The following is a 27,036-nucleotide window of genomic DNA, read 5'->3' on the forward strand; positions in this document are numbered from 1 at the left end:
TAACGATTTGTAAATTGCCACAAGCTCATTTTTGGTGGAGATTGTGGCCTGTGAGAATAAAACTAACGTGTGAATAAACATTTATGTATCAGTAAGCCCCCTCCATTACAGTTGTGGAGGTGTTTGATAAAGCTATGTCTGGGAGATTATCACATTTCATATGCTGTTGTATTCCTTGTAGCACCATGTTGGGGTGCACATTTCTGGATAAAATGAGAATCGTAATTTTCTTCCTTAGAATTAAGATTGCAATGTTCTCTCACGACTTTTTTTCAATATACATGTTAATTACACCTATTTACCTGATAGAAAGCAAAAAAATAACAATAAATATCATGGTACCTGATAATGGACTGCTAATTAGCTTTTGAAAGAAGAAAGGGAACGTCTTTGTTTTTCTCATAAATGCAACAGTTTTATGACTCTGACACTGAACATAAAACAATCAGCCTTAGCCTATTTCTTTTTTTTTTTTTTTTTTTTTTGTCTCTCACTCGTTCTTGTCTCTCTAAGTTAACCTTACTGCCTGTCTCTGTTGCTCTGCTTCTCGTGGTGTAACGCCATGATCTCATTTGTTTAGAAAATAGGAGCGCTCGTTTAAATGCAGCTGACGTCCCGAATGAAAATACGCCAAATACGTTTTTATTTAGAAATGAGTTTGTGTTTTTAATAAGATTAATCGTGCTGTCCTCTGGCACCATGCACAGCAAAACCCACCTATTATGTAAACCCTCCAATGATTTGACCTAGGTCTGCAAACAAAGCAGCCACACAAGGAAAAAAGACTTCCCCGGGTTAAGTATACTTACAGAGTATAAAAGCTTTGGCCCTAATCTAGGTCCAGCTGTGCAGCATTGATTTGTGGGCTGTATCTTCAGCAATAGGTCTGGCAGGAGTCAACTATACATGTATTTATGATATGAGCAGCAGATTGCTATTAATGGACGGCTTCCCTGACTGTGAGAGGGACTCTGGGAATAGGAGGTGGGGTTACATCACTCCATCAGAATGTAATAGGGATAAAATGAGGTGCTAGTCAGTTGAAAAATGGGGACAGGATTGGCAGTCCACTTTTATAAGGCCGTTTGAATATGAAGTCGCAGGACATGAGGGGAATAGACCTCTTTAAAAGTCAGTGCCCTGATGTCATTAACCAGAGGGAGGCTGGGAGGGACTGAATGGATGAGGTTTAGAAAGAGTTCCCCGGGGCCTGGGGAGATATATGTTTCACTTCATTTAATAGTCTTTGAACTTAAGTATGTGTGTGTGTGATATTACTTTTTTTTTTTTTTATAGAGGCTGTAAAAAGTTTTGTTGTGTAAAGAGACACACAAATCCGGGTCAGCTGAGGCCTGGGCTTGTATTGGCAGGCCCAGACAGACCGCGGCTGCCAGCTTTTCCCTGTGAAAACATAAACAGACAGCCACAACTAGCACACTGATCCACTGCTGTGTGCATAATGCCCCGTGGAAAGACTGAAGACTGAAACCTGGCAGTGCGAGCGATTTGGAGGCTAAGGATGCATTTTTCCTCCATAGAAAGCGATTGCACGGGCAGTGTTTTCATGCAAAACGTCAAACCGGAGGAGCGATGGAGTTTTTGCGACACTGGATGGGTGTCGCACCCTATCGGTGGGGGAGATTTCGGGGTGGGAGCCATCTCATGTGGAACCTGCCGGATCAGAGGATACGTGTAGAGACAAATCCATGAGCTGCAGATGAGTTTTGGGGATTTGATCTTTGTGTTTGGACTATCCAAATGCTTGCTCTCGCTCCTAGTGAGCTTTCCACATTAAAAACAAAACAAAGTCTGCCTTTGTAACAAAGTGTAACAGCTGTGTTTCTTCTCATTTCTTTCCAGACGTTTTACCCTGCACCTGAACGTTGTTGTGCCGACTCTGTTCTCTCCAACTTATCCCATATTCAGAGCCATCCGAATGAAAATTCATTTCTTTCAGTTAATTGACTCACAGCGTCTTTCCCCTCAGCTCCCTGCGAGTTGTGAGGCAGAGTCAGCTGTCAATTCCAGATTACAGCGTGCTGTTGCTGGAGAGAGGAGCCCATTGTGTTTATCTGCAGTGACAGCTGGTTGGAGGCAGCCGGGGAATAGATCTGTCACTGTGCCTAGTTTGTCTCTGATCTGGCATCTGCCCAGACACTCCACCTTTGGCTGGGTGAGCTCGAGTACATCTCTCCTCTGTCTTCACCTACCCAGCTCTCCTCTCCTCTCCTCTCCTCTCCTCTCCTCTCCTCTCCTCTCCTCTCCCCTCCCCTCCCCTCCCCTCTCCTCTCACCGTGGATGAACTTACTTTAACGGTAGTAGATGTATGACCTTCTGACTTGTGTTGACTGAGGGGAAACTAGCACTAGCAGGTGTTCACTGGTTTTGCGGTCCCACGTCTTGTTAATTTCACATGCATCCTGGCAGCATGGCTCACTTTGACCCGGGTTACAGAACGTGGGCCAAATCTCACTTCCTTCTTGTGTTTGCCAATTACTGCTCCGGGCCCTCAGCATTCAGATTCTCTGATGTCCCGCTGCGCAGGAGTGCTTACTCACTGCCATTATTTCATCATGCTAGCAGTTTGAGCTGCCGTAGAAAAGGCAACAACATGAGTCATAGTCAGCCCTGCGCTCTGATTCCACTCTTAATTTTCACAGGGGGGGGGGGCTCTTATAATGAATCGCTGCTCCCCTGTCACACAGGGCTTCCCGGGGGCTGCCCGATGAGTTGGCAGCTGATCTGCTTCTACCATTTATTGCGGGTCAGTTTTCCGTAAAAGGTGCTGCAAACGCTGCAGTACGCGTCAGAGCCGACGCTACAGCAGAGGTTTGATTTAACTCCCCGTTTCAAAGTGCTGCAGGGCAGAAAAACCAGATCCTCCACAGGAACCGAGCGAGGGTCAGCGCAGAGGAAATTCCTCTATTTGTAAACTCAAAGGTTTGTTTGTTTTTAGCTGATTCACTAAGCGCTAGCTGTCTGTTCACACTCTCGCCGCTGCGTTTGATGTGTGTCTCTTTGCTACTTGCGAGGCGTTGTGTTGACATTTGACCAGAGTGCTTCTGTAATCTGTTTTTCTCCTCTCGCTGCCTGTGAGCAGGAGCTGTATAAACACGTCCTTCCTCCACGGGAGGCGAATGGATCACTCCTCATTACGGGGAGAGCAGGGAGACGAGAGGCGCGCAGCCACCGCTGCCGTTTGATCCCGCTGAATGGAAGCAGGCCCGACACAGGCACACAAGTACAACGTTTGCATGCACATATACACGGTAGTATACCTGGCAGGCAGTGTTGCATCTAAGGCAAGGTGGATGACAACTGAATTCTTCATCCACAAACTGATGTCGGACATGGAGCTGACAAACTCAAACTATTCATCTTCCTTCACCCCAGATGAAGTAAGCTCACGCGGTTATCTCCCATGTAGCCAATTTAGCCTTTCCACTGCTGTCTTGCCTCGGAGACGTGCTACCGTCTCAGTCCCGTCTCACCACACCTGAGAGCACAGCGACGTAGCGCCTGACTGGGCGCCGTGGTAACCTGCCCGACACGCCGGCCTCGCACCGCCGCTCTGACACCACGGCAGCTGATGGGACATCATTCAGACCCACTGGACTCCTCAGACTGGGCCACCGCCGGTGCACGTTTACATGCCCCACTGGATGACTGACAGGCTGGTTCCTACTGGGAGGCGGCCTGTGGAGGAGCAGGGTTCACACTCCAGAACAGGGTATTCTCCCGGCGGCGGAGGCTTCACGGTGCCACTTCAGCTCGTCCTCAGCTGATCCCGTCAAACGCACATTAACTTCTTCTCTTTGGTAGTTTGTCATCCATTACTGTGATCCCTCCCAGCTACTGGCTGCTGCGGACTTGTTGTTGATTACTTCCTCCACCACGCCGCCTCCTCCCATCTGGTTTCTCATTAATCAGTCTGCTCACACAATGTTATCTTTCTGTGGAGTTTTTCATAACTCACTGACGTGTGTATGCTCGGTTTGACGCTTTGTATTTGGATCAAGCTTCGTCTTGAAACTGGGTTCTTATGAGGAGCACAAAGGAGAGCGACATATTATTCTGTTAAATACAGGTATTCATAGTTTTTTGTTCAACTTAAAAGAAAGAATGTCCTTGTCTGAAATGCCACCCGTTGAAACCCTGTAGCCTAAAATGACATTGAAAGAAGAAGTCACTCTTTTATATTTAACTGCTAGAATTCAGTGTAATTACCTTTATACTTCCCTTCACTTTTGACTCCATGGTGAAGACAGAGTCTTTCACAGAGATTGAAATAAACGTTAATGACCCCTATTGGGAAATTGGGTCTTTGTAGCAGCAAAATCATTTAAAGAACCTGCAATGAGGAAGAAGGAAAGATTATAAATAAACGTTAAGCAAATGAGCAGCATTGAACCTAACGGAACTGGGATTTACTACACAGAAGAAATATTAAAAGCAAAATAATGAGAGTTAAATATATGAATAACAATAATTATGTTTATGAATGTACATTCAGGAAATTACAGCAGAACAGACAGAGCATCAGATGTGATATTGTCCAACACAAAACAGAAAAGTGACAACCTGCAACATGTCAGACTGTCTGCCTCGTAAAATGTCCCTTTATTTATCTCGGGAATATTCACTTATTCTTTTATCTGTCTGGTTTTCACATTCAAAGCGTTTGTTTGGAGCGCCACAGGTGAAAACTGTAAGAAAATCGAATAAAATACAAAAATCAATAATGCAAGAATCTTGTTGAATTCCCATTATAATGACACTGTCTGCCGTGCAAATATTCTTCATTGTTGACAGGGTTCAGCACCACGTCGGTGTTTGTTGTCATTGTTGTAAAAAAAAAAGAAGTCTTATTTCTGTTTACTGACACCCGCAATGCATGAAACAAGATGGAAATTAGTCCGATTAAATCAATGTTTATCAGTTTTTCTTCAAAAATCATGTTTCAATCCTGTCCTTATCATTTTTTCAGCAATTTTCTTTCAAACTGTGTGAAATAAAAATATAATCGGTGAAGTTCATCCCACCGTAAACAGTCATGAGAAACATAAAAGGTGAAAGCGTGCAGGAGACTAGTAGCCTGCACTGTAGTGACCTTCCTTCACTCTCTTTTACAATCATTTGCACTAATTGTTTACATCCTTCAGGACACAGTGGTCAGGCGGCTGCAGCTGGAGACCACTGTGTCCTTTTTTCTTTTTCTTTTTTTTATCCTGCTGACACCATTTCCGTATCTGTCTCTGTCTTTCTCCTGGTGAAGTAGTGTGATGCTAAGGCCTTAGGTAAGACCTAATGGACCCCCCCTCTCTTTCTTTTCCCTTCAGCACTACTCTTTACCTGTTAAACGCAGGATTAAAGTGCACTCGGCAGGGTGCAATTATACAGCGAGCACCGTTACATCCAGAGTTAAACACAGCCCCTCTCTCTCTGCTCACTTGTCTGCTGCAGGCTGCTGCAGCCTGGAGATAATCGTATTGCTGTCAGCCCTTGGTTGATGAGTTGCCAGTGTAATTGCTTTATGGTTTGACCTCTGGTTTTTCAAACAAGCGCCCTGGTCAAGGATCTGCACTGGGCAGATGAGGTATGAGATTGAGGCTGGTGTATGCATGTGTTCCTGACTGTGTGTGTGTGTGGTTGTTGGTGGCAGGATAAATATGTTAGTCCTCTAATGCTCTGTGTTTCTCCACATGTGCTCTTTTATTTTTTTTACTCTGTCTTAGAAAAAGCAGTGCTCTGCCTCAATTTAAAACCAGCATCAATAGTCAGGTGTATAAAATGCACTGGGAGTTGTTTTTACAAGGACATAAAGGACAGGACACGCAGCACAGCCACAGTACCAGAGACACCTTACATTAGGCTGTATTTATATCCTGACATGTTTATTTTGTTATTTATTACCTGTTATTCCCATTGCTTATGCCAGCTAAGAACTCAGCAACATTTAGGTCAGCAAGCAATTTATCATGTGGAACTAAAAAAAATTTAGCCTGCGTTAAAGGAAAAAAAAAAAAAAAAAAAAAAAAGTTCTCCTCCCGAATAGTCCCCACAAGTTAGGGCTGAATACTAAATCCTTTTTACAATATCTGTCAAAGAGTTTAATTGGATTGTGACACATTATTAAGAATATCTTAACACGCTGCAGGATGTGACGGAAGTATTCGGCAGCCATCGATTTCGCCGGCTGTAACTAATCAACAGTGACTCTGTGAGCTGAACAAATTGCAGAATTAAATGTTTCGTTGTTTCGGGTCCGGCCAAAGAGGGTTTTTGTCCAGAAAGACAACCAGTTTGTGTTGTTTTATTGGAAGTTAGTTGTTGTTGGTGTTCAGACAGGCAGTTATCAGCCAGCGAGCTTAGTGTACAGATTCCCAACACCTGGTAAACAATGAACAGTGGTCAGAATCTCTTGTATTTTAATGATACTGTACCATTTTAGTTTATTGTTTTGTTGTAGCATTTATTAGATGGCAGCAGAACAAAGCTGTAAAAACAACATTGACACATTATCAACCTTGTTAAATTAAATTCTAACGTGTTTGCAATTCGTTGCCTATTTACCCTCCGAGAAAATATGGAGCACTATCAGCGTTCATTTCGACTGTTTCTGGCCACATGTTAAATGTAAGTGCATTATTCCTTCTCCTTTTTGCTGATTTGGTTTTTGTGGTTTTAGTATGAAGTGTGCCTCTCACTTATTAAACTAGTTGTCTGTGGAAAGCTAGTTTTGCTACACTCACGAAAGCAAAAAAAAAAAAAAAAGGCAAGACTTAGCTACTGAATAATTTCATCTGAATATTTTCATGTAAAATAAAGATAAGTTAAAGATTGTAATTTACACAAGGCTATTTTAATAAACCATATATTCAGGCCTGGAGTCAGACAGTAATTGCGTAATCACAATGAAAGATTGTCCCTAAATTATTTAGCCCTCTTTCATGTCTTCAGAAGATAAAAGATTTGATGACAGAACAGGAAGCACAGCTTTTGACTTTAGTAACACGACACGTTACGTGACACACATGACCACGTCTCGTGTTAGGAGGTGGCGGAGTTGACCACCTGAAGCTGTTCAGAGTTGGGGGAGAAATTCCCCGCTGACATCTGAAGAAAGGAGGGATGGAGGTGTGAGAGAGTCCAGAGCACTAAGTGGATGTGTGGACGTGTGTGTGTGTGCGTGTGTGTGTGTGTGTGTGTGTGTGTGTGTGTGTGTGTGTGTGTGTGCGTGTGTGTGTGCGTGCGTGCGCGGGCACATGTGAGTGCTTTTTCACCTCGTGTATTACATTGGAAAGAATGAGGCTGCTGCACAGTGTATTAATGCGTATGGATGTGTGCTGTATGCAATGAAACGGGGGCATAAGTGGAAGGGAAACAAGCGCGAGTACAAGTTCACAGTGCATTTCAAAAAAAAAGTACGGCTTTGAAGAAAAAGAGAAAGGAAAAGCAAAACCGCGGAGATAATTTAGAGGACACGCTACAGAGTTATGTTTTTGTTTACACGTATGACGGGGAGGGTTAATAAACATGGATTTGGTGGTTCCTGGTGGAAGAACTTAACGAGGTTTCTCTTAATGTGTTGGTGTAAGTTCGTGTGCAAACAGCCTGTCAGGCTCATTCATCTAGCAAAGAGTGTGTTGCCGTCGGTTCACGGCTGACTCAGTGTTGCTCTGGGGTGGCTTTTAGCACCACATGGGAGCGCTTGTTTTTGTTGCCTCCGACACGCTGCCTCACTCTCTCTGAGGCAGCTTGTTTTCTTCGCTGTCAAACAAAATCATTATGATTTCTCTTTTGGTAGTAGTCTGAATATTCGCACATTTAACAAAACACTCTGATGGCAGCTTGTGTCACTTTTGAACAAGGAGATTGCTCCGATTCATCATTGTGAGCAGGAGACTGGATAATGTGTGCCTCAAAAATAAACAGAGAAAACAGTTCTTTTTCTAACTGCATTAGTTTCATTGGGAGGAAAGTAATAGGTGTTGCCTCGGGGGTTTTATCCTGGTATTTTGCATGTTGGCTGTTGTGCTTCCTCTATTGTGGCATGTCAAAATTTCTTGTGAAAATGGCTCAATTCTAACTTAATCGCAAAGTGTTTGTTACTCACACATGCAGCGGTGAAGGAGCAATGTTAACATTCATGTAAAGTTGTTTCTGTTCACCTGTCCATGAATGTTTGTAAAATATTTATGCATTTAGCTCTGTTTTTGCTCGCTTCCAACTCCCGAGGGAAATATCTGGCTGCTAAATTTTCCACTATGTTCACCAGCAAGTCGCTAACTGTGTCTGGCAGCTGTTTGGTGCACAGCAAGTGTACAGCACAGTGGCTTTTTATAGCTTTTTATAGCTTTTTTTTTTTTTTTGCTGTAAACAGCTGCCTGCTGTGGCTCAAAACACAAAAACCAAAACAGTGAAGTCTCTTGTCGGACAGCTAAACAATGATCTGAATGATCTGTAACGCCAAGCGGAGCCGCGGGCTGTTCCTGCAGGGCGGACAACTCGTGAATCTGATTTCCAGTTATGGATCTTAACTGAGTTGAAAGGCTCTGCATGGTGTTAACTATATAATTTGTACCGGTCGCAGATCTTTTCAGATCTTCAAAATGTCCCTCGAGGGCAGATTTTCAACTGAATGGGAATTTGCCCGAGGGTTCGGATGGAGAAACCTTGCAGCCTGTCATCGAGCAGTTATCAAGTTTTTTTTACTTAAGTTCTCAAGTCCGCATTGGTTTGTAAAGTTTATTTCAGATCCATCATCGTCAGGCCTAAAAAGAATTTGTAACTTACATGTAAAAAAAAAAAGGGTCTTAGTTTTCAGAGATAGGTGTTGCTCTGACTGCAGTAGTACAGTATGAGGCTGAAGGCAGATCTGAGCTTTCTCTTCTCCCGTCAGTTGTCTCCGGCTGGGAATCTTCTGCTCTGTCAGCCTCCTGCTGCGTGAACAAAGCCAACTCCTCACACCGGTTCAGCTCACAGCAGGACGCGCTCAAAAATTCCACTGACGTCAAAACACTTCTGCCAACTTCTGAGTTAGTCAGCAGTGGGAAGGAAATTTATTTTTGTAATTTGTGCTTTGATTTGGCTTTGTAGTGAGAAGACCGAGAGAATGACTGTCAAAAAGTGAGCGTTCGGTAGTACAGACGGAAACGCGTGTTTGTTAGTCAAAAGCTTGTTGTTTATTCTTCTTGAAGAGGCTTGCCGTTAAAGTCCCTTGTGTGTTTTTAGCACTTTCACCCATGAAAAAAAACATAGTCAACAGTTGGTACAGAAAATATGTTGGGCTGATTTGTTGACAGTGTGAGACCAATATTACACATTTATAGCAGTTTATTTGTTATTCTGCTCCACCAATGGGAATAGCTGTTGCCGAGGCAACACTTCCTTTCTCTGGAGATTGTGAGGAAAGGAGAAAAACCGGAGAATGACACCCGGCTGTATTTCGGGCTGCAGTGTGTGGGTTTAGCAGCAGGAATCAGGGAGCTTCCTGCGACAAGGGGTGGGAGGTTCACAGGACATATTGGCCTCCGGTAAAAAGCCTCTTTCCTGTCAGACAATCTACTTAATAGTCTCTAGAAGAGCCCGTGGGAGGTGAGACCTGTGATATCTGGTAGCACATGATCTCCGTTTGTAATCTTGTTGAAGATGTTTACCATGGCCAGTAAGTGTCCAATACCTGCCAATGTTATACAAATGTGTCTTCCGTTTGACTCAATAGTCCATTAGACTCAATAGTTGCAGAGCAGTAATTTAGACCGACTGGATTTAAAAACAATTTTTTTTATTGAAAGTATGTTTTTGGCTCGACACACCGGAAACACCAGATCTGAAGCTATCAGACATGAGTTCACCCAGCTGCGAAGAACCGTAAAGAAAAGTGAGCCCATGGACGCACGCTGGCTTGGCAGTCGGATGAGAGATGCATCAGCTGCCGTAGCAGCAGCAGCAGCAGCAAAGTGATCAGCAGCAGGGACTGTGCAAGCGGGTTTGACAGCTGAAATAAACTGCTCAATTGGTGGCGGACAACTCAGCCGACACATCAGCTGATGCAGAGCTTAACGCCACCTGGAAGTGTTGTCTGATGTAACGTTAACGCCACAACAGTGGTTGCCAAGATTAAATATTCTTTAAAGTTCAAGCAACGAATAAATGTTTGCTCAGGAGGTGCTCTACTTTAAATGATCACTTTACTCTCTACTGGATGCCGTAAAGCGTTCCTCCTAAAACACTGACGACATCAACACAAAGGCGTACATTGTTCACCAGAATTTGAAATCACAAATATTAATTCTGACAATGATTATTACGTTTTTAATACAGTAAATGTAGCATGTAACAATCAATCAATATTGCACTAATGGCATCAGTCGTCACACTTAATTGTGATTGTATTTTATCACTGTGCATCTCTCATCCCGTACTATTCATGTACATATTGATTTATTGCCTATTTCATGTTTGGATTAATTTCTAATAGGATTCTAAAGTGTTCTCTATGAATCGCTGCTCGTGTTATTTATAATTTATCTTAATTATAGCACTCGTGTTGCTATACTTTGTGTCGAGCAAGAATCGAGCCTGATTATTACATTTTATTTTGATCATTTGTCCGTAATATTTGTTTACATGCTCAATGAACTGTTACCAACTTGTTAATTATTGTCAGATCTGATATTCATGATTTCAAATAGAAGATTCTGTTGAACAGTGTACTCGATGTGACGTTGAAACTTGCAGATCAGAAACTGATCATTTCACGTAGAGTATCCTCAGAGGAACGTTTTTGTAGTTGTTTGACTTTAAACAAATATTTAATCCTGAAGTAAATGTAACAAAACGAATGTTGATACTGGTACTCCAAGTAACATAAAAGAAATATAAAATATATACTTGTTAGTTATAAATAGCTTAGAAAACATTAAAAAAAAAAAAAAATACTGCCCTATAAGTCACACACAGCGACTCATTTGTTGTATCAACATATAATGTCTGTGGAAATGTGGAGCAATGTTGATCAGATGTCCTTCGTCTTGCCTCTAGCGTCTTCCATTCCTGAAATGTGAAGTGTGTGTCTGTGCTCTCTTGTTTCCTTTGTGTTTGTTCGAGCTGTTAAGCAGATTTAAAGCCGGTGTTTATTGTTGTGCTGCACCACCCTGTTATCGCTGCATTCCCCCTATTCCTCTCCCCTTAGCACCCGCTGGCCAGATGGTGTCACTTCAGGAGCTAATTTAGCCCTCGCACGTGTGTGCTGCACGCACACGCACCATCACACAAACACACTCATTACAAAACACGCTACCGTGGATTCACTAGATGCACATGCAAACACACACACACACACACACACATTTAAACGACCTCCGACTGCAATATATGTCGCAATGATTGAAATCACTGCACACACACTCACATTCACACAAATGCGTGCAAACATCTACAGTGACAGACACAATCACTGGTAATCTTTGGCATTCACAACAGCATATACAATCCTACAAATACCTACGATGTTCTTTTTATTTATCCATGTGCTCACACAACAAAAGTCATAAACATTCATATCCTGTGTATACACACATAAACAGGCAGTAGCTTACACAACCATAAGAACACTTTAAAGGTAATAAAAATCGGCAGTGCTCACACACTCTACTAGTTAAAGAAATGCAATCAGATGGGCGTAGAGAGCAATAATAGAGGGGAGAGGGAATGAAGAAGTAACAGAGAAAGGCGGGAGGGCTATCGACACCGGCACACACACTCACTAAAGCCGCGGTGCTGTCAAGAGGAGATCTCCAGGCCAAGATCCACTGGATTACAAAACCGGTTACAAAACTATCAGAAACATCCCTCTTGTTCCTGCTCGTCTGCACCTTCTCCTTCTCCCTTTGCTTTCCCAAGTTTGAGCGCAGTTCATTTCGGCTAATATCTTGCAAAGTACTCGCTGAGAATTTCAATGGTCTCTTTTAGCTGCTGCAAACTGTCACTCGTGGCTTTACTTTGAAAGTAGCCCATTCCATCTGTTAAGGTCTGGAATGGAAATCATTACTTTAAGTACAAGTACGAATATGCCACTCATTATTATAACAAACCAAATTCTACAGAGAACATTGTGTTTCAGACTTCCTTAATGCTTTTACCCTGAAATCCTCCTGATGGTTATTCTCAAACTCGGCATACTTCGGACCGATGTAAAACAGAGAAAGCAAGCGCAGCGACTAAGGGTTCAGCAGTACGTCATACAGAAAGAGAGGGAAGTGACAGAGTGAGGGAGGAGGCCGACCCGCAGGTCGGCCTCTTGATAGCTGGATGAATGTAGCAGCGGGCTGACCTGCCAGGGATTACCACCTCACATCTCCTGTTCACGCTCTTCCCTTAACACACCGCCTGATGTGCAAACCCCGCCAAAAAAACTAGCTTACACTCAGAAAAGATAAGGCCTTTAACCGTGAAGTCAAATGAACAGGAAAAATACACCACATCGATTAACAAAAGGTGAAAAGGATGCGCTTCATTTAATCTGCGCGCCAGCCAATTACGCAACATTGATCACTGTAGAAATGTGTGCCCTCTCTTGTTCACAGCCTGATAAGCTCCTTGGCACACAATGTGTTCTCATTTCTGACTTCGAGGCAGGAACCCTGTGATTATATGCTTTGAGAGAAACGGGGAGGCTGAGTAAATGAGTGCATGCTCCAAGTTAATCAAAGGTGTGTTTGATGTAGCCGACAGCGGCGTTGGACGGGAGGTGTATGCTCTGCTGTCTCTGAGGAGCGTCACATGCACGGCACTACTGGAAGCTAGCAGGGGCAGTGTGATTAAATCAATCCAGTCGACATCATGACAAGTCGGAGTGATTTATCTGACGTGCCAAGAGCCACGGTAATGCGTGCAGAATAAGTCCAACAGCTGAGCAATAAATCTACACACTTCAGCCAGCTTAAAGGGGGCTGAACAGTGCTGAAGTGGCGCGCCAAATGGCTGCTCTGCTGCTTTGATAAGAAACGGGAACGTAAGAGAGGTGAACTTCTGAATACCTTTCAAACCAGGGTTACTAGGAAATACGCAGACGGACACCACCAAAGAGATAAAAAAAACAAAACAACAACTCCGTATACAGCTGTGCTCCGCTTTCAGATCGTAAATGCTTACGGGAAATGAGCCTGATAGTCTTTGTAACTCCAACCTCCTGAAAGTTAAATGTCAGCCAAACAAAGACGTGCTGGAGCTACACTACGACTTTCGCAGCCCAGAATTCAGACAGTGATTTCAAACTTCACTTTTAATGTGCTGCATAGGTTCATCACGTATAAAGTATTTCAAATTCCTGCCTTGTACACTGTACAATATGTTCAAACGTCCAATTAAATCGCACCGTTGCTTACTTTAATGGTGTGTAAATTATTTAAAAGAAGACTGTTGGAGCAGGATGTTATTGATGAATCAATCAGGCAACGAGTGGATTTGATGAGGCTGAGATGACTTTATTATGCAAACTCTTTAGTCCTATGCCTAGCAGAAGCTCACCACTGAATATTATTTTTTTTCAGGCAATTAAAATGCCAATTTCACAGGATTTTTAAAGACGTTGTTTGTTGTCTCATGTTGCATTGATCTCCTTCCACTTAAGGCATTTTCTTATTTATAAATGTGCAATGCTTGTGTTTGCTTGTTTGCAGTCTTTCTCTTCACTTTCTTTGTTGGCACACCGATGCTGTGAATTACATTGCAGCAGTAAAATAGGGATTTCCTTGTAAATACTTTTCTCCACTTGGTACCTTAGGTAGAGGTTCAGCAGGTTACTCTGAAGTTGGGAGCCATGTGTCGGTATGCAGTTTGCCACAATGCATTGCAATGTTTGCAATTTTATGACTCGGATTCAGTCCCTGTTTTCACAGTTCCCTCGTGGCACTTGATGGGCCTTTAGTGAAACTTACAATGCTGTTTTGAAGTATGTAATTGACAGTTTTGCTACAACTCCGGTGGAGAGCAGTGGAACAGTGGCGAATTTCCAAGACAGCCCTGTAATCTCTCTGTGGCACCGCTTAATGTCAAGGGAGGTGTATCCTGCAGAGCTCTTTGTGTCTCCTAAATAATTACTGGCCTCAGAAAGAAGAGAGTGCAGTGGAGAAAGCGTGATGATGTGCATTAGACACCACCATCTGTCTTTATCTCCCTCTCTCTTTACACACCCTGTCTATTTTTCTGCACTCCAGGCTCCATTTGTGAAACTCCTTTGCCTTCTGGTTTATGCATGCCTCACGAAGACCCCTTACCCTTTGCAAGCATCTTCAGGGTTGCTGACATTCCTCTGTGCAGAATGCATAAACCTTCCTTTGGGAACTGAATGTGTTTCCACGGTGGATCTTAAGGCCCCAGCATAACCACGTAAAGCCATGCACTTTATTGTTGCCGGCAAGGAAACCTGTGTTGGATTTTATGCACTCGTACACACACACACACACACACAAACGCACACGCACGCACGCACACACACACACACACACACACACACACACACACACACACACACACACACACACACACACACACACACACACACACACACACGCTCCACTCCCCATGCACCCTGGAACAGCAACAAAGCTCCCCCGTACTGTTGCCAGGGTAACATGGTCAGGTCAAACCAGTCAAGCGGTCGCTCCTGTTCCAGGCTGAGACCCCCTCTGCTCTCCCTCCCCATTACTGCACTATACCTCTCTTTCTGTTTCTCTAGCCATCCTCTCTATCCTCTTCACGTCGTATCTTAAGCCACTTCTTCTCAACTGCCCCCGGGCTGAACAGTGAAAATGAGGCAGATTCACCACTTTGACCACTTTGTCTAATTGAAAGCAATACAGGTGGAGAGCAATACTCGTAATGGTGGACAAAAAGATTAGACAAGACACCAGGGAAATAAAGGAAGGTTGGAAGTCATGTTTTTAATGATACCGTTTGCAGTGGCCCCAAAGGTTAAAAGATAACATGATAGTACGCAAATGAAATTCATGCATTTCACATACTAAAGGCTTTAATGCACAATGAAATGCAATGTTGTTTTTTTTACCTGCAGAAAAGCATCTACTTTTTTTTGCAATTATTTGCATCAGTATTTCATTCTTTTGATTTGTAAATTGTTTTTTAATAATACTGTGCGTGATAAGGCCGCTCCATTATGTGCAGAAATAAGTTAGTACGCGTTTCATAAAAGAAAAAACCTGACTTCAGGCCTTTGGCATATGGAAATTATACCACAACTAAGCTGTTGCTGACAGACACAGTGATGGATTACCCTTCTTCTCCTACAGCTAATATAGATCTGTTGTCTGAGTCGTGGACTGTGAATAAATGAAAATGACGCATAGAAACAATTAAAATGTGCTGCTTACTGATAGAATGCAGCAGACAGGAGAGTGTGTTGAGAGCAGGTGCAAATGTTCGAAACAAAGTCTAATTGCTCTGTGGTGCTTTGATAATATGATTAACAGTTATACAAAACCAGAGAGAGAGAAGTATGACACATTTTTACACCTGCCCAGAACTACATCTTTTTCACTGGTGTGTGTCTGTATATTCCAGCAGGGGCAGGTTTTGAGATCTATAAATGATGTGACAGAATTATACAGAAGTTGATATGTTCAATAACTCAACTTTGTCCGAAAAACAAAGGATTGCGCAGCGTTTTCTTTCGGGTGGCAGCTGCTCCACATACCACCCTGGAGGCTCCACCACAACCTGCCACTGTATATTAGCAACAAAGTGTGAGTTTTGAACGGCTGATTTTCATTTATTTATTCCTTAGGCATTTTTGTGACATTTCTTTTATATTTGAGCTTTATTAGACTGTTTATATTCGAGGTGAAACGGAGACGGAGCATGAAGGTCAGCGGGAGGGTGGTGACATGAATGAAGCGTCTCTACATACAAATGAATTTGAATTTGTTGTGCTTGCTTGATTTGATGTTGCACTCAGCCAAGTGTTACTGCATTTGCACCTGGAATTAAATTCGATCCATTGCTTGTATCAGAAAAAAACGGATGTCAGGTGTAAATGTATGCAAAACTCATCAGGGTTTGGAATTTCACCACTGGCATTGGTCGCATTGCAATTAGATGTCCGCCAATTGTAAATGTAATCCTGTACAGCGTGACCACATCCCTCAGAAAATATCTGCTCAACAGGTTGAAAGGTCACCTAACTCAGTAAGATAGTTCAAACTTGACCTTTTTAGATAATTTCTTTTCCTTAACCATTTCAGAGTCTGTGCAGGTCATTGATATAAAAGGGTTAAAACTCCGACAGCTTTCTGGTGATTCGGCCCAGTTTGTCATTAGAGGTTTGGCACCACAATTTACTCTGATTGTTGCTTGGATGGATCGGACTTCTCTGCACATTAAGAACTTAATAAGAACTGTACAGAATTAGAGTCAAGTGGCATTATCGTGCTAGTGAGGTAATAAAAATGTGCAGCAGCTCTATTTTCAGTGGAAATTGGAATTTAATGTCAGGCGTTGACGTGAGGAAGGATTTCCAGAATTGTTAATATCTAGATTATAGTTGGAAATACACAGACAGAGAAGAACCTAGCGATTGTCTAAGCTGTATTTGGTTGAAAGGTCATATTCCGTTGTAGCTGTACGTAAATGTATGACAGATGAAGATTTAGAGTTTGTTTTTCTACGTTTTTAGACCATACAAGAGAAGCTAATTCCACATTCTGATTCCTGCAAATGGTGTCTTTCCTGAAGTGATGCTAATCTCTTTGGATTGCTGTATGAAAAGGCATTAGCTTGCACACATTCTTCCAAACCCACAAAGATGCTGCCAAGCCTCTTTTCAGACATTAAATACAATCAAAGATGATGGTGTCAAGCTGTCAGATAGTCAGTGTAGTTCTTTTGTCTTACTTTGTGTTGTCTACCTTGGCTGAATGAAACAGACAATCACCACAGGGATATCCTCCTGAATGCTAATAAGACTTCACATATCTGCAAGTTGATGCTTAATTGATCCCACCACTCACCGCAGGTTTGTTCACAAGGATTTCTATTAATATCTGAGGGGATGGGAAACTGCAATCCATTCACCCGTCTTCATGATTATTGATGGAAAGTCATAGTAGACGATGAGCTCCGACTGAAGGGAGGAAAACACCTGGTCCTGTTCTCGGCATCCTCTGTTGTCAGACTCTGGCTGCTCTGTTCTGGTAACAGCTCTTTACGGGCGGATCTCCAGGTAATGAATGGCATGACACGTTGTCTGTTAGTACCGTCTGGTCCCTCGTGAGAAATGAATCTGTTTTCTCCAGGGGTGTGAAAAGCTGCTTTGTGTGTGTTGTCAGTGAGATGACATTGAATCCTTCTGTCAAATTGGTGTCAACTTGTAAGCAGGGTTAGGTTATGATACTTGAAATTTACCCCCAGAGGGATAATATAAGAATAATATTATGGCTGACACATTACCAAGTCTTTCTTTGTCCTAATGTTTTGGTTGAAAAATAACCAGTTGCATATAGGAGATCTATATTCCCATCAAGTCCACTGTTGTTGTAACTGTTTTTCCTTTCATGATGAAAAAAAAAATAAAAAAAAATCAATCTTCCCACAGTCAGCGAGTTTCGTGCCTAGTTTAAAAAGTGTTAAGGTAATTTTTTCCTTAAAACTAGAGAGAATAAAACTATAAACAGAAACGCTTCATGTGGGAAGTTTGGAATTTTACCAGCCAGTGAGCGAAGAAACAGTTCAGCTACAAACATGTTGAGAGTAACACAAAATAATTCATGCAAGACCACAACATCGTAATGACAGTGTCTGTGTGGGTGTTTGTAGGATCTTTGTCCTCGCCTTTTAAATTTTTTTGGATATTTTTCCTGCACTTTAATTGCATTTCATTATTGAAGCCTTCCTCCGTTCCATTAAGAGTGGGGTTTTTTGGTGTCTTTTTTTTTAAAGTGCCTGCCTCACCCACGGGCACCTTTTGTCACGGAAGGTGTCATTCATTAGCAGTTATGGGGCTAATGCTCTACCCATCTGCTAACCTCCCACCCTTGGAGCTGATAATTTGATTATTCATATGGAGCACTGAGTTGACAGTGGTCGGACCGAGTGCTGCTGGCTGTGAACAGATGCTGAAAACGTGAACTAGCAGCCCTCTGGCTGAAGCGCCACGCAGCTTCAAGCAGCGGTGTGTCGTCCTGTGTCGTTCAAAACACGCAGTGACGTCCGCCGACAGGCTTTACCAAACAGCAGCATGTCACCGGCTCCATCTTATTTCCAGATATGGAAATAAGAGGCAGCAGAAGCTCAGGGGGAGGATGCAATTCAATCAATCGGCACACCAGCAGGGCGGGCAGGCAGCAGTGTTTTCCACAGGATGGCAGATGTGCATTTGTGCCCGTGTGTGTTTTCTTCTTCACTATCTCATGTTGGCAATATCTTTGATGTTACTCCCACTGCCAGTGACCTAACTCATCTTTGTGAATGAGTTATGTATTCATGTTGTGTCGTGGAGGATAGATGCAGTAAACACTAACAAACATTAGCTATTACCTGATCAGTGGTATGAAATTGACTCTCAGGAGCTCAGGGTGAAGTGTTTCACGGTGCAGAGTTGTAGGTTGTAGGTTTACGTCTTCAGCGGTCTCCACTTGGCATCGTTTCCTGTCAACCTTTTTTCAAAAAGCTGGTGCTTCCTTCTGAATGATTTGCCATGCTGCACTCCCACTACTACTAATGTGACACGGTTAACAGTGTTAACTGTTAACAGGTGGAAGGTTTTCTTTGAGGCACACAGCTGTCTGTCACGGTTTTGGTTGCTCATGGGAAGATCACCAGAAATTAAGATCAGCGCAGTGGCAATGTTCAGCAACTTCAAACTAGGGCCACAACTAATGGTTCTTTTTACTATTGTTTAATTCTTTGTTTTTGTTTTTCCAAACTGACCAGTCATTTGGTCAATAAAATATCAGAAAATGGTGAAAACTGCCATCCAGTGTTAAGTACATTGTATACTCAGTATAGCGTTCAAAAACAATGTTATGTCTTCTGTTTTCCAGCTGCTTTCAAATCATCGAGTGGAAAATTTTACATTTCGCTGCTCTCAGGAAAACAGTTCGTTGCTAGTAATTATGTATACGGTGCAGACTTTTATAATATTCAAATGTTAGAAACTGGTAATTTATGATAATTTGTGAAATCTGCACAAGACAAGTTGCTGTCTCCCAGGAAATAGTGAATCCAGAATTTTTAATTTGTTTTTGTTAAGATGAACTGCAAGGCTTGGACACCGGCTTCACTGAAACACCAGGCACTAGTAAAAGTGTATTTACAGCTTATGACATGTTTATCTGCCTGTGTTACCCTGGTGGGGGGAGATTTGGGGAAGTAAAACCACTGAGAAAGATACCAGGCAGCTATTAATGGTATTTGAATTTCAATAAACAAACACCAGCTCCATGCAGGCCGCTGCCTAAGCGTGAATGGAATAATTCGTGAAAGGGGGAAATTGCTTGGTCATAGTGTAAATGTAAAGCGACTATATTTTCTCCAGTGTGTGTTAAAGCAGCACTTCATATCATAAGCTCATTATATCTGAGCCATAAAGTGATTATGGGCTCCAGTAAGGCATTGTTCTGCTGTTGACAGGATTAAAGATGACTTTAGAGAGAGACAGAGAGAGAGAGAGTGAGCGTCACCTCGCTCTGCTTGACTGTTTGCTTGCTTTGTGTAAGCCAGAAGTGAAAGAGGCCGTGCACTTGACTGTTTGCCAGCTGCGGCACACCCGCCCTCCTTTCTTTTACACATCTATCTCCTGCCACTCTGTCTATCCATCGAGAGCTGTCTGCTTTGTTCTTGTTTGAAGGCAGCGCGAGATGTCGTTTTTCAGAGACTTGTCATCACCTGCTCTACGATTGTTTCAAGGTTTTTAAGGAAATCCTTGAGACACTGAGCGTTAAATCTCTTGTCAGCGTGGAGTTGATGAGTATCTGTCACTGGATGTGACGCAGAATTCAAATGGAAAATAAACCAGATTATTTAAAAAGTGACAACAGGGCTGCATGCAACAAGTTATATGTCACTAACTTGCTTAGTTTTCATTATTTAGTTTTAGTTCTGTTCTGTTTTATTAGTGTCTTTTATCTACAAGACATCATCGCTGAGTACCGACGCAGTGTTTGGTCATGCATGTATTGATACATTTATATGTACAGTCTATTGAACGAGCTCTCTTTCTCCGCCCGCAGAAGAAGACCGGAGTTGTGAAGACCCAGGAGAAGAAGGAGCGGTGGAAGGAGAAAAAGGTGGCGAAGCGGCAGAAGAAGGACGACGAGAAGGTGGAGGAGGAAGAGGAGAACGTCCAGCCCGTGATGGATGCTCTGGAGAACGGTTTCCTTCATCACGCCCAGCGGGAGCAGGAGAGGATGAACGAGAGGCTGCTGAAGAAGACGTACTCCAAGAAGAACAAAATGGTAAGTAAAGTCCGATGTACTGGGACAGGAGATCAGTGTAAGTCAGAAAGGTTACATGCATGCTTCGTTGACAACTAATGAGCAGCCTACGGTGTGTGAATTCAGTCTTTGGAGCCAGACAGTCCTTTTCTCCAAGAAAGTATAGCTTTTTCCATCCGTATCAAAATCTACTGGAAAAATTTGTAGACAAAGGTGAACGGTGCGAACAGATCTTTACACCCATGTGAGGTGCGACTTATTCTTGTGTTAGCAGGGACTTTTGTACCACAGTGCTAAGGCTGTGAAGAGATGACTTTACTTCATGTGAGACACTTGAGTCCCCTCTATCAGTGCACCTCTATCAAACCACATCTTAGTGTTCAGCTGGAGAGAATCATTCTCCTCAAATCCTAAAGGCTGTCGTGGAGTTTTGGCCCACTTAAATCTGTCTAAAATTGACTTTATATTGCTTGAGTCATTTTGAAAAATGGAGTTAGTCATTTTTTTTAAACATTTACTTGGTTTTTCATTGCTTTTCAAATAGTGGCCTTTGACACATCTCCCATTGTCCTATATGGAAGTTGAGGTCATTGCCATAAAAGCAGAGTTGCATTATACATGATCTTTATTTTTTTAAAGTTTTTGTCAACCTGTAGTTAGTAATGATGTTTCTTCCATTGTGATTGGTGGTGAAAACGGGCGCTGACCTTTCTCATGCTGCTTTCTAATGTGACTTTATGCTGTGACTTTTTAATGGTGTCTGTCATACCACTCTATTTCTGTTGGTGCAAGTATCTTTTGCATTTTTGGTTTCAACAGTAACATGCTCCTCGGATATTTATTGACTGGTAGATGGCTGGCACTCGTCTGTTTGCAAATGCCTTTGCTTGGTGGTGACCGCACTTTGTGTAATTGTGAGTTTCAATACTTTTTCAATAGTTTTGGGACTGAGGCGTTGTGTTTCTGCATTCTGCTAGCTCAAAACTGTTGTGCTGCCTTCAGGTGGCTTTACCCTGCCATCCTATTCTTGTTTTCCTTCACGACTGCTGAAGTGTTTTTCTGTTTGGTTATGCAGACAGAGAAGTGCCAATATATCCCCGGCTTCAAGCACACTGCAGAGCCCACAGACTCCGAGTCTGTCCCACTGAGATAGCCCGACTATGTGTTAACAGTTTGTTTAAATGGGCGGATGTTTTTATGCTCCTGTCTGAGGCCAAGATCCACCATAGTGCTGTTGAGGATAAGAGGGGAAATGTAGTCAGGAAGCCAAGCTAAATAATGAGGCTGTGTAGCCCGGAGGACTCCTCCACAGACAAAAATATCTCTTAGATAAGATTTCCTGAGGAAGTTAACATGGCTGAAAATGAGTTTGGCTGTGATATTTAGTTTGCTAAGAGACAGTTAGAAATTATGTATTTAGTTGATGCTCTTATCCACAGTGTAAGTGCAATAGGCTGCAATTACTGAACCAGATCTACATTTCAGCAGATAATAACTCTATAACGTCAGCAAACTGCTGCTGTCATCTAAAACCTGTGTCATTTCCACTCAGCTGAATTTGATGCTTTATAGTTACTTCATCTGAAGATACACTACACATGTTTCCGGGGAGATTAAGGTGTAGAGAGGTTATAAAGCAGACAAACGAAACCTAAATACATTATTTTTCCTATTTGTTTTGCATTTCTACCATCAGAAACCGCACACATATTTGTTCCTTGAAAAAGTGTTGATCCTATTTGTTAGATAATGTATCAATATTTGCATTTTACTGCTGTCAGTCAAGCCCCAAATATCCACAGACTTGTGTCTTGGGAATGCTAAACAAAATGCCCGTATAGTCACTGATGTGCATATATTTTAAAATGTGCAGAAGAAGTCATGAAGGTCACAAATCTGCATACAGTCCTCTTGAAATTGCAACACAGATAATAAGACTGTATACCAGGAATTTTGAATGCAACAGCGGTAACATTGTTTCAGGCTGAGTCTGTCTGCGTCAGTGAACTGCTGTAATGAGTTACTGGTTAAAGCACATTGATCTCATGCATTATTAAAGTCCCCTTAAAAAACACCAGTCCTGTGATCCATAGATAACTGGAGACATCTTTCTTCCAAGTAGATCTATAAAGCACTGCTGGCTGCCTCTGCCTCTGCGGTTCACTGCTCTTACTTAACTTTTAAACATTCCAATCCCTTCGCTTTTTTTTTCTTGTCTCACTTGCTCTCTTTAATCTTGGCGTCTGGCTCAGCCGTTGCTTGACTGTCTCCGTGCCCGAGAACAAGCAGCTAACGTATCTTTCAACCCGCCCTGGCTTCACTTCACATGCTGAGAACTAAAGCACGGCTTTAACACATACTGTAACTACAACTCCCAATTCCCAGTTCCATTATTACTGTTTTGAGCACGAACAATTACGTTCACATGCCGTGGGAAACAACGACATCCAATTGCAGTCAAAATCACAGTGCAGATGAATGAGGCTCATGACATGATCATGTTGCATAGCTAATGAATTATAGATAACACTATAAAATATGCAGCAGCTCATCTGCACCTAGGTAATAAGCATTTAGAAAGCTGCTGAATGGATCCTCAGTGCTTTAGTTATATGTGTAATGGCGTTTGAGCAAGCGGTGTTTCTTAAGACCACACATGACCGCTCACACTGCTTTTTATCCGTGCAAGAGCACATTACAACATACTTGTACCTACAAATACATCTGCATCCTATTAACAATTTGATGGTTGTCATTTTCATTTATTCATACAAATACACTAGCATTTTCTTGAGTCATTGTGTTAAAGGTACAAATGTGAATTAATATAAAGTGCTTGCTCACCCACCATCTCTTTGAGTATTTGTATGTCTCTGTTCCTCTATTCGCACATTTCAAGGTCCTGTTACTGTGTTTTCCAGAGTGGCTTATAATGATCACAACAGCTGTAAAAGTTCAACATCAAAGCCTTATTTCATTTTTGTGACCCTGGAGTTACTACGTAAGAGCAAGTGCTGGGAATATAACAACTATGAACTAAGGAGAGAGCAATAAATACAGAAATCTATTCTTACTATGTCCTCAACCTCTGTGATGTTTGCATGCACCCATCAGTAGTTCTGGGTTGCATATAAAACCTGTCCACTTCACACTGGACTGGGTTTCAGAGAGGAGCCCTTTGTGGATTATATTCTGGCATAGCACCAACAAACTCTATCACAGTACTGTGGTTGTTTAGTATTTTAGTCTTTTCTGGTAAATTTGCATAACAATACAGTGAAAACATTTAACTCTAATTTATGAGGGCACTCTGTAAATCATTCCATGCAACAAAACCGACCTAAGCAGATGGGTGTGCACACGTAAATGAAAGCTTTTGTAGTAACAGTGGAGGAAGAGCAGCACAGAGCAGCCGTCCCGCCTGTAAAGCAGGTGTTAATGTAAAGTTGTGACTCGCTCTACAATCTGATATGAAATAGATGTAAGAGACTCATTCACACTTTTGGAAGTTGTTTCAGGGAGTCACATAAAGTGTAATAAACTGTAATTTACACGTCATAGAAACTAACACATCACAGTGATTGCATTGCACTGAGAGCTATGTATACTTCAGGATCATCACAAGTACACTTTTTCTCCTTTGTCCTTCGGTCTGCCCTCCTTCTCCAAGTGGCCAGTTTAGTTTCCCCTGTCTATATTTCTATCTGTTTTGCCGTGTCTCCAGTCAGAGAAGGTGTTTCCAGTGTCTGTCACACACTATGATCCGCAGGCAAGGTGATGTGTTGGTCTCCTCGAGGCACCCCGGGGTGCCAGAAGCTCGCCGGAGGACAGAGGCTGCAGTGTCAGAGCAGAGTTTGTCACAACGGGGCATTAAGGGGGGGGGGGGGGGGGGGGTGACACTTGATCCAATTAGAAGACTCGTCAGCACCTCAGGAATGCTCGACAGTGTGCGTGCGTGTGTGCGTGATTGTGCGCGCGCACACAGCAAGGTCGAAGGACTGCTGTCAGGTCCTGCCAGCAGCCATTTCTGTAGCGGTCACGTGTTGTTTGGAGTTGCTTTTGAAAGCCAATGCTGACATTGACTGGAATTGTATCAGTTTAAGAAGTTTGCAGCCAAAAATGAAACAAAATCACATTCAGCAAAGTAGATAAAAAAACAACAACTCACCACTTACATTCACTTGAATGAAATTCTTTGAATTCTGAAGTTTATCGTACCACCAAAAACACCTGTTGCTCCTTTAATCAGCCAGCAAGATAATTTGAAAAAATAATACACTTCCATCACATGTTTGAGACTAATATCCATAAACAAATCCACCTGAACTGTCTTTTTTTTTTTAATCTGGCATTCTCTGCTGTAAGATACCAGAAAAACAGCTTGCAGAATACCCAACAACATGGCTTTGACCTTCAGTATGCTTCAACTGGGGGTCATGAATAACATATAATGCTGACTTGCTCAAGCATCACACTGATAGCCAAGCGCACACACGCACACACACACACACACACACACACACACACACACACACACACACACACACACACACATCACTATCCCTGTCCATTAGTGCAGTGCTTCACCCTGTGCCCCACACACCTTGCTAACAATGTCATATAAGAAAGCCTCTCTGCACACTATTATTAGTTAGCAGCCCCCCACTCTCCCTCTGCCAGCCCCTCGCTATGGACAGGAAGACAGCGTCCTGCATGCCCCTGTCATACTGTAGCTGCTTCAGGATTACTTCCCCGGCTTCATATCTAGGTGTGTTTATAAGCAGTAAGCCAGCTGGAGACAGATCAGATTAGCTGGGGCATTAACAGCACATTGGAGCATAGTTCAGGGGCATCCTGAGGGCTGCGATAGACGCAGGAGCGCCGTCGGCCATCGGCGGTGGTAATGGGCGGGCGATCGGGATGACTGATAACGGTGGGCTGGTTGTTATCTGGGGAGCAGCGACCCTGAGCGGCAGCAGCTCGGCTCAGTAGACACCCCGGCAGACAATATCTCCCGGGGCTAACCCTGCTTCCAGCCCATTTAAACTGGAGATCAAGGTGAATCCTCTCCAACTGAGTCATCCGGTGAAAGTCGCTGACCTGCAATTTATTATTGTTGACAAATTTCATGTCACAGCGTGTTTGAACAGAAAACTGCTACTGGAGGTATCATGACCGTGAAGAAGCTGCTTATTTAAGTGACAGGGTACAAGGTTTTTCATTTCACTGAAATTTGTTCTGCATTAAGAATACATCCCAGTCCACTTATTCTCCCAAAAGCTTTTATCTTTGCTCACTTTACCGCAGTCTACCTATGAAGTTGTGGTTGATCGAGAAACTGTTGCACTTTTAATGAGATCAGCCCTAAAACATGGAATCCTGGATGTAATTATGGGGCTGGAAAGCTTGTAAGTGGGAACATGATAGAAAAGGTCTATACTCCTGTTAGTCAGGTTAACACTGCAATTTAACAAAGAGCATTATTAGATGAGTGGATAATGAGGTACGATCCATGTGTGTGTGTGTGTGTGTGTGTGCAAAGACAGGAGAGACGAGTGGAGAACCGTGACTTGTAACAGACCTTGACACATGAATTAGTTAGCTGCTTGTAACATGAATACGTATGCATGATCACACAGCGGATAATTGTCTTTACCGCATCAAAGACAAGTAAGCAGATGAGCGCACCTGTGCGAGAGAGAGATGAATTACATCATGAAGAGTTTCATTCGTTCATTAGATATCAGATTATTTTAAAATATCATGCACTTGCACAGACTTTGATGAATTGATTGCAGTCAGGAGAAATTCCCTTGCGATGTTAGCGGCCGTGTGTGTGAATTCAGAATATTAGAAATAAATATGTGCCTTTTGAGCAATGTGCATTTTTTATTTCAAAACGGATTTTTCTTTAGTTCTCGGGGCCTGATAACAGAAACAAGATTGTATGGTGTACTATATTAAGCACTATAAAACCCACAGAAAAGCAAAAGTGGGCCACATGACTAAAGCTGGTGTAGACTTTCACTCCAATAGCTTAATTGCTCTGTACCTTTTTCAAGGGCTTTGATATTTTTCTATTATTAAGGGAAAGGTTATAGATTCTGTTGCCTTTTTTCACACATCTGACAAATCCCCATTAAAACTCTTAAAGTGCTTTGCAGCAGTGCACCTCAATAGCAGCGGTTGTTGAAAGGAAAATTTGTATTTTTCCCCACAGAACTACTTCCCATTTGTGCCAAGGGTTTGAGCCAGTAACCTTATCCACACCACATTCACAACATTACTGTTTTCCTAACGTGGTTTGCCAGTGGGAATCATGACTTAGAAGGCAGTGTTTTCAAATAGAGGATGTCTTATTTGTGATTGAATTGCTTTAAATACAAAACTATAAATTGGGAGTATTTAAACTGAGTGATTTATGACTTCATTAAATTCAATAGCTGGCCAAGGAATTACATAACAGAACATTTGCTGAGTTTTCGACTTCATATACCATAGGAGCGGAGAAATTGCATAACTAAGGAACTCCCTTGTCTCCCAGTAGATAATTGTGAAGTCAATTAGAACTGGGATTAGACCG

At 42.5% G+C, this 27,036-nt stretch overlaps 1 protein-coding gene across 9 annotated transcripts in view; it reads left to right on the forward strand.

Moving 5' to 3' along the window:
* The window catches only part of fbrsl1 (fibrosin-like 1), a 269,076-nt gene that overhangs the window by 55,081 nt on the left and 186,959 nt on the right, over window positions 1-27,036 (forward strand). For all 9 annotated transcript variants that reach the window (XM_069178423.1, XM_069178416.1, XM_069178422.1 and 6 more), the window contains exon 2: window positions 20,250-20,474. In XM_069178423.1, the coding sequence (XP_069034524.1) occupies window positions 20,250-20,474 (225 nt within the window). The remainder of the gene's footprint in view (window positions 1-20,249; window positions 20,475-27,036) is intronic.

The sequence above is a fragment of the Embiotoca jacksoni genome, unplaced genomic scaffold (genome assembly GCF_022577435.1).
Source record: "Embiotoca jacksoni isolate LCO1_2020_lvr unplaced genomic scaffold, fEmbJac1.0.p SCAF_8, whole genome shotgun sequence".
Taxonomy (NCBI): domain Eukaryota; kingdom Metazoa; phylum Chordata; class Actinopteri; family Embiotocidae; genus Embiotoca; species Embiotoca jacksoni.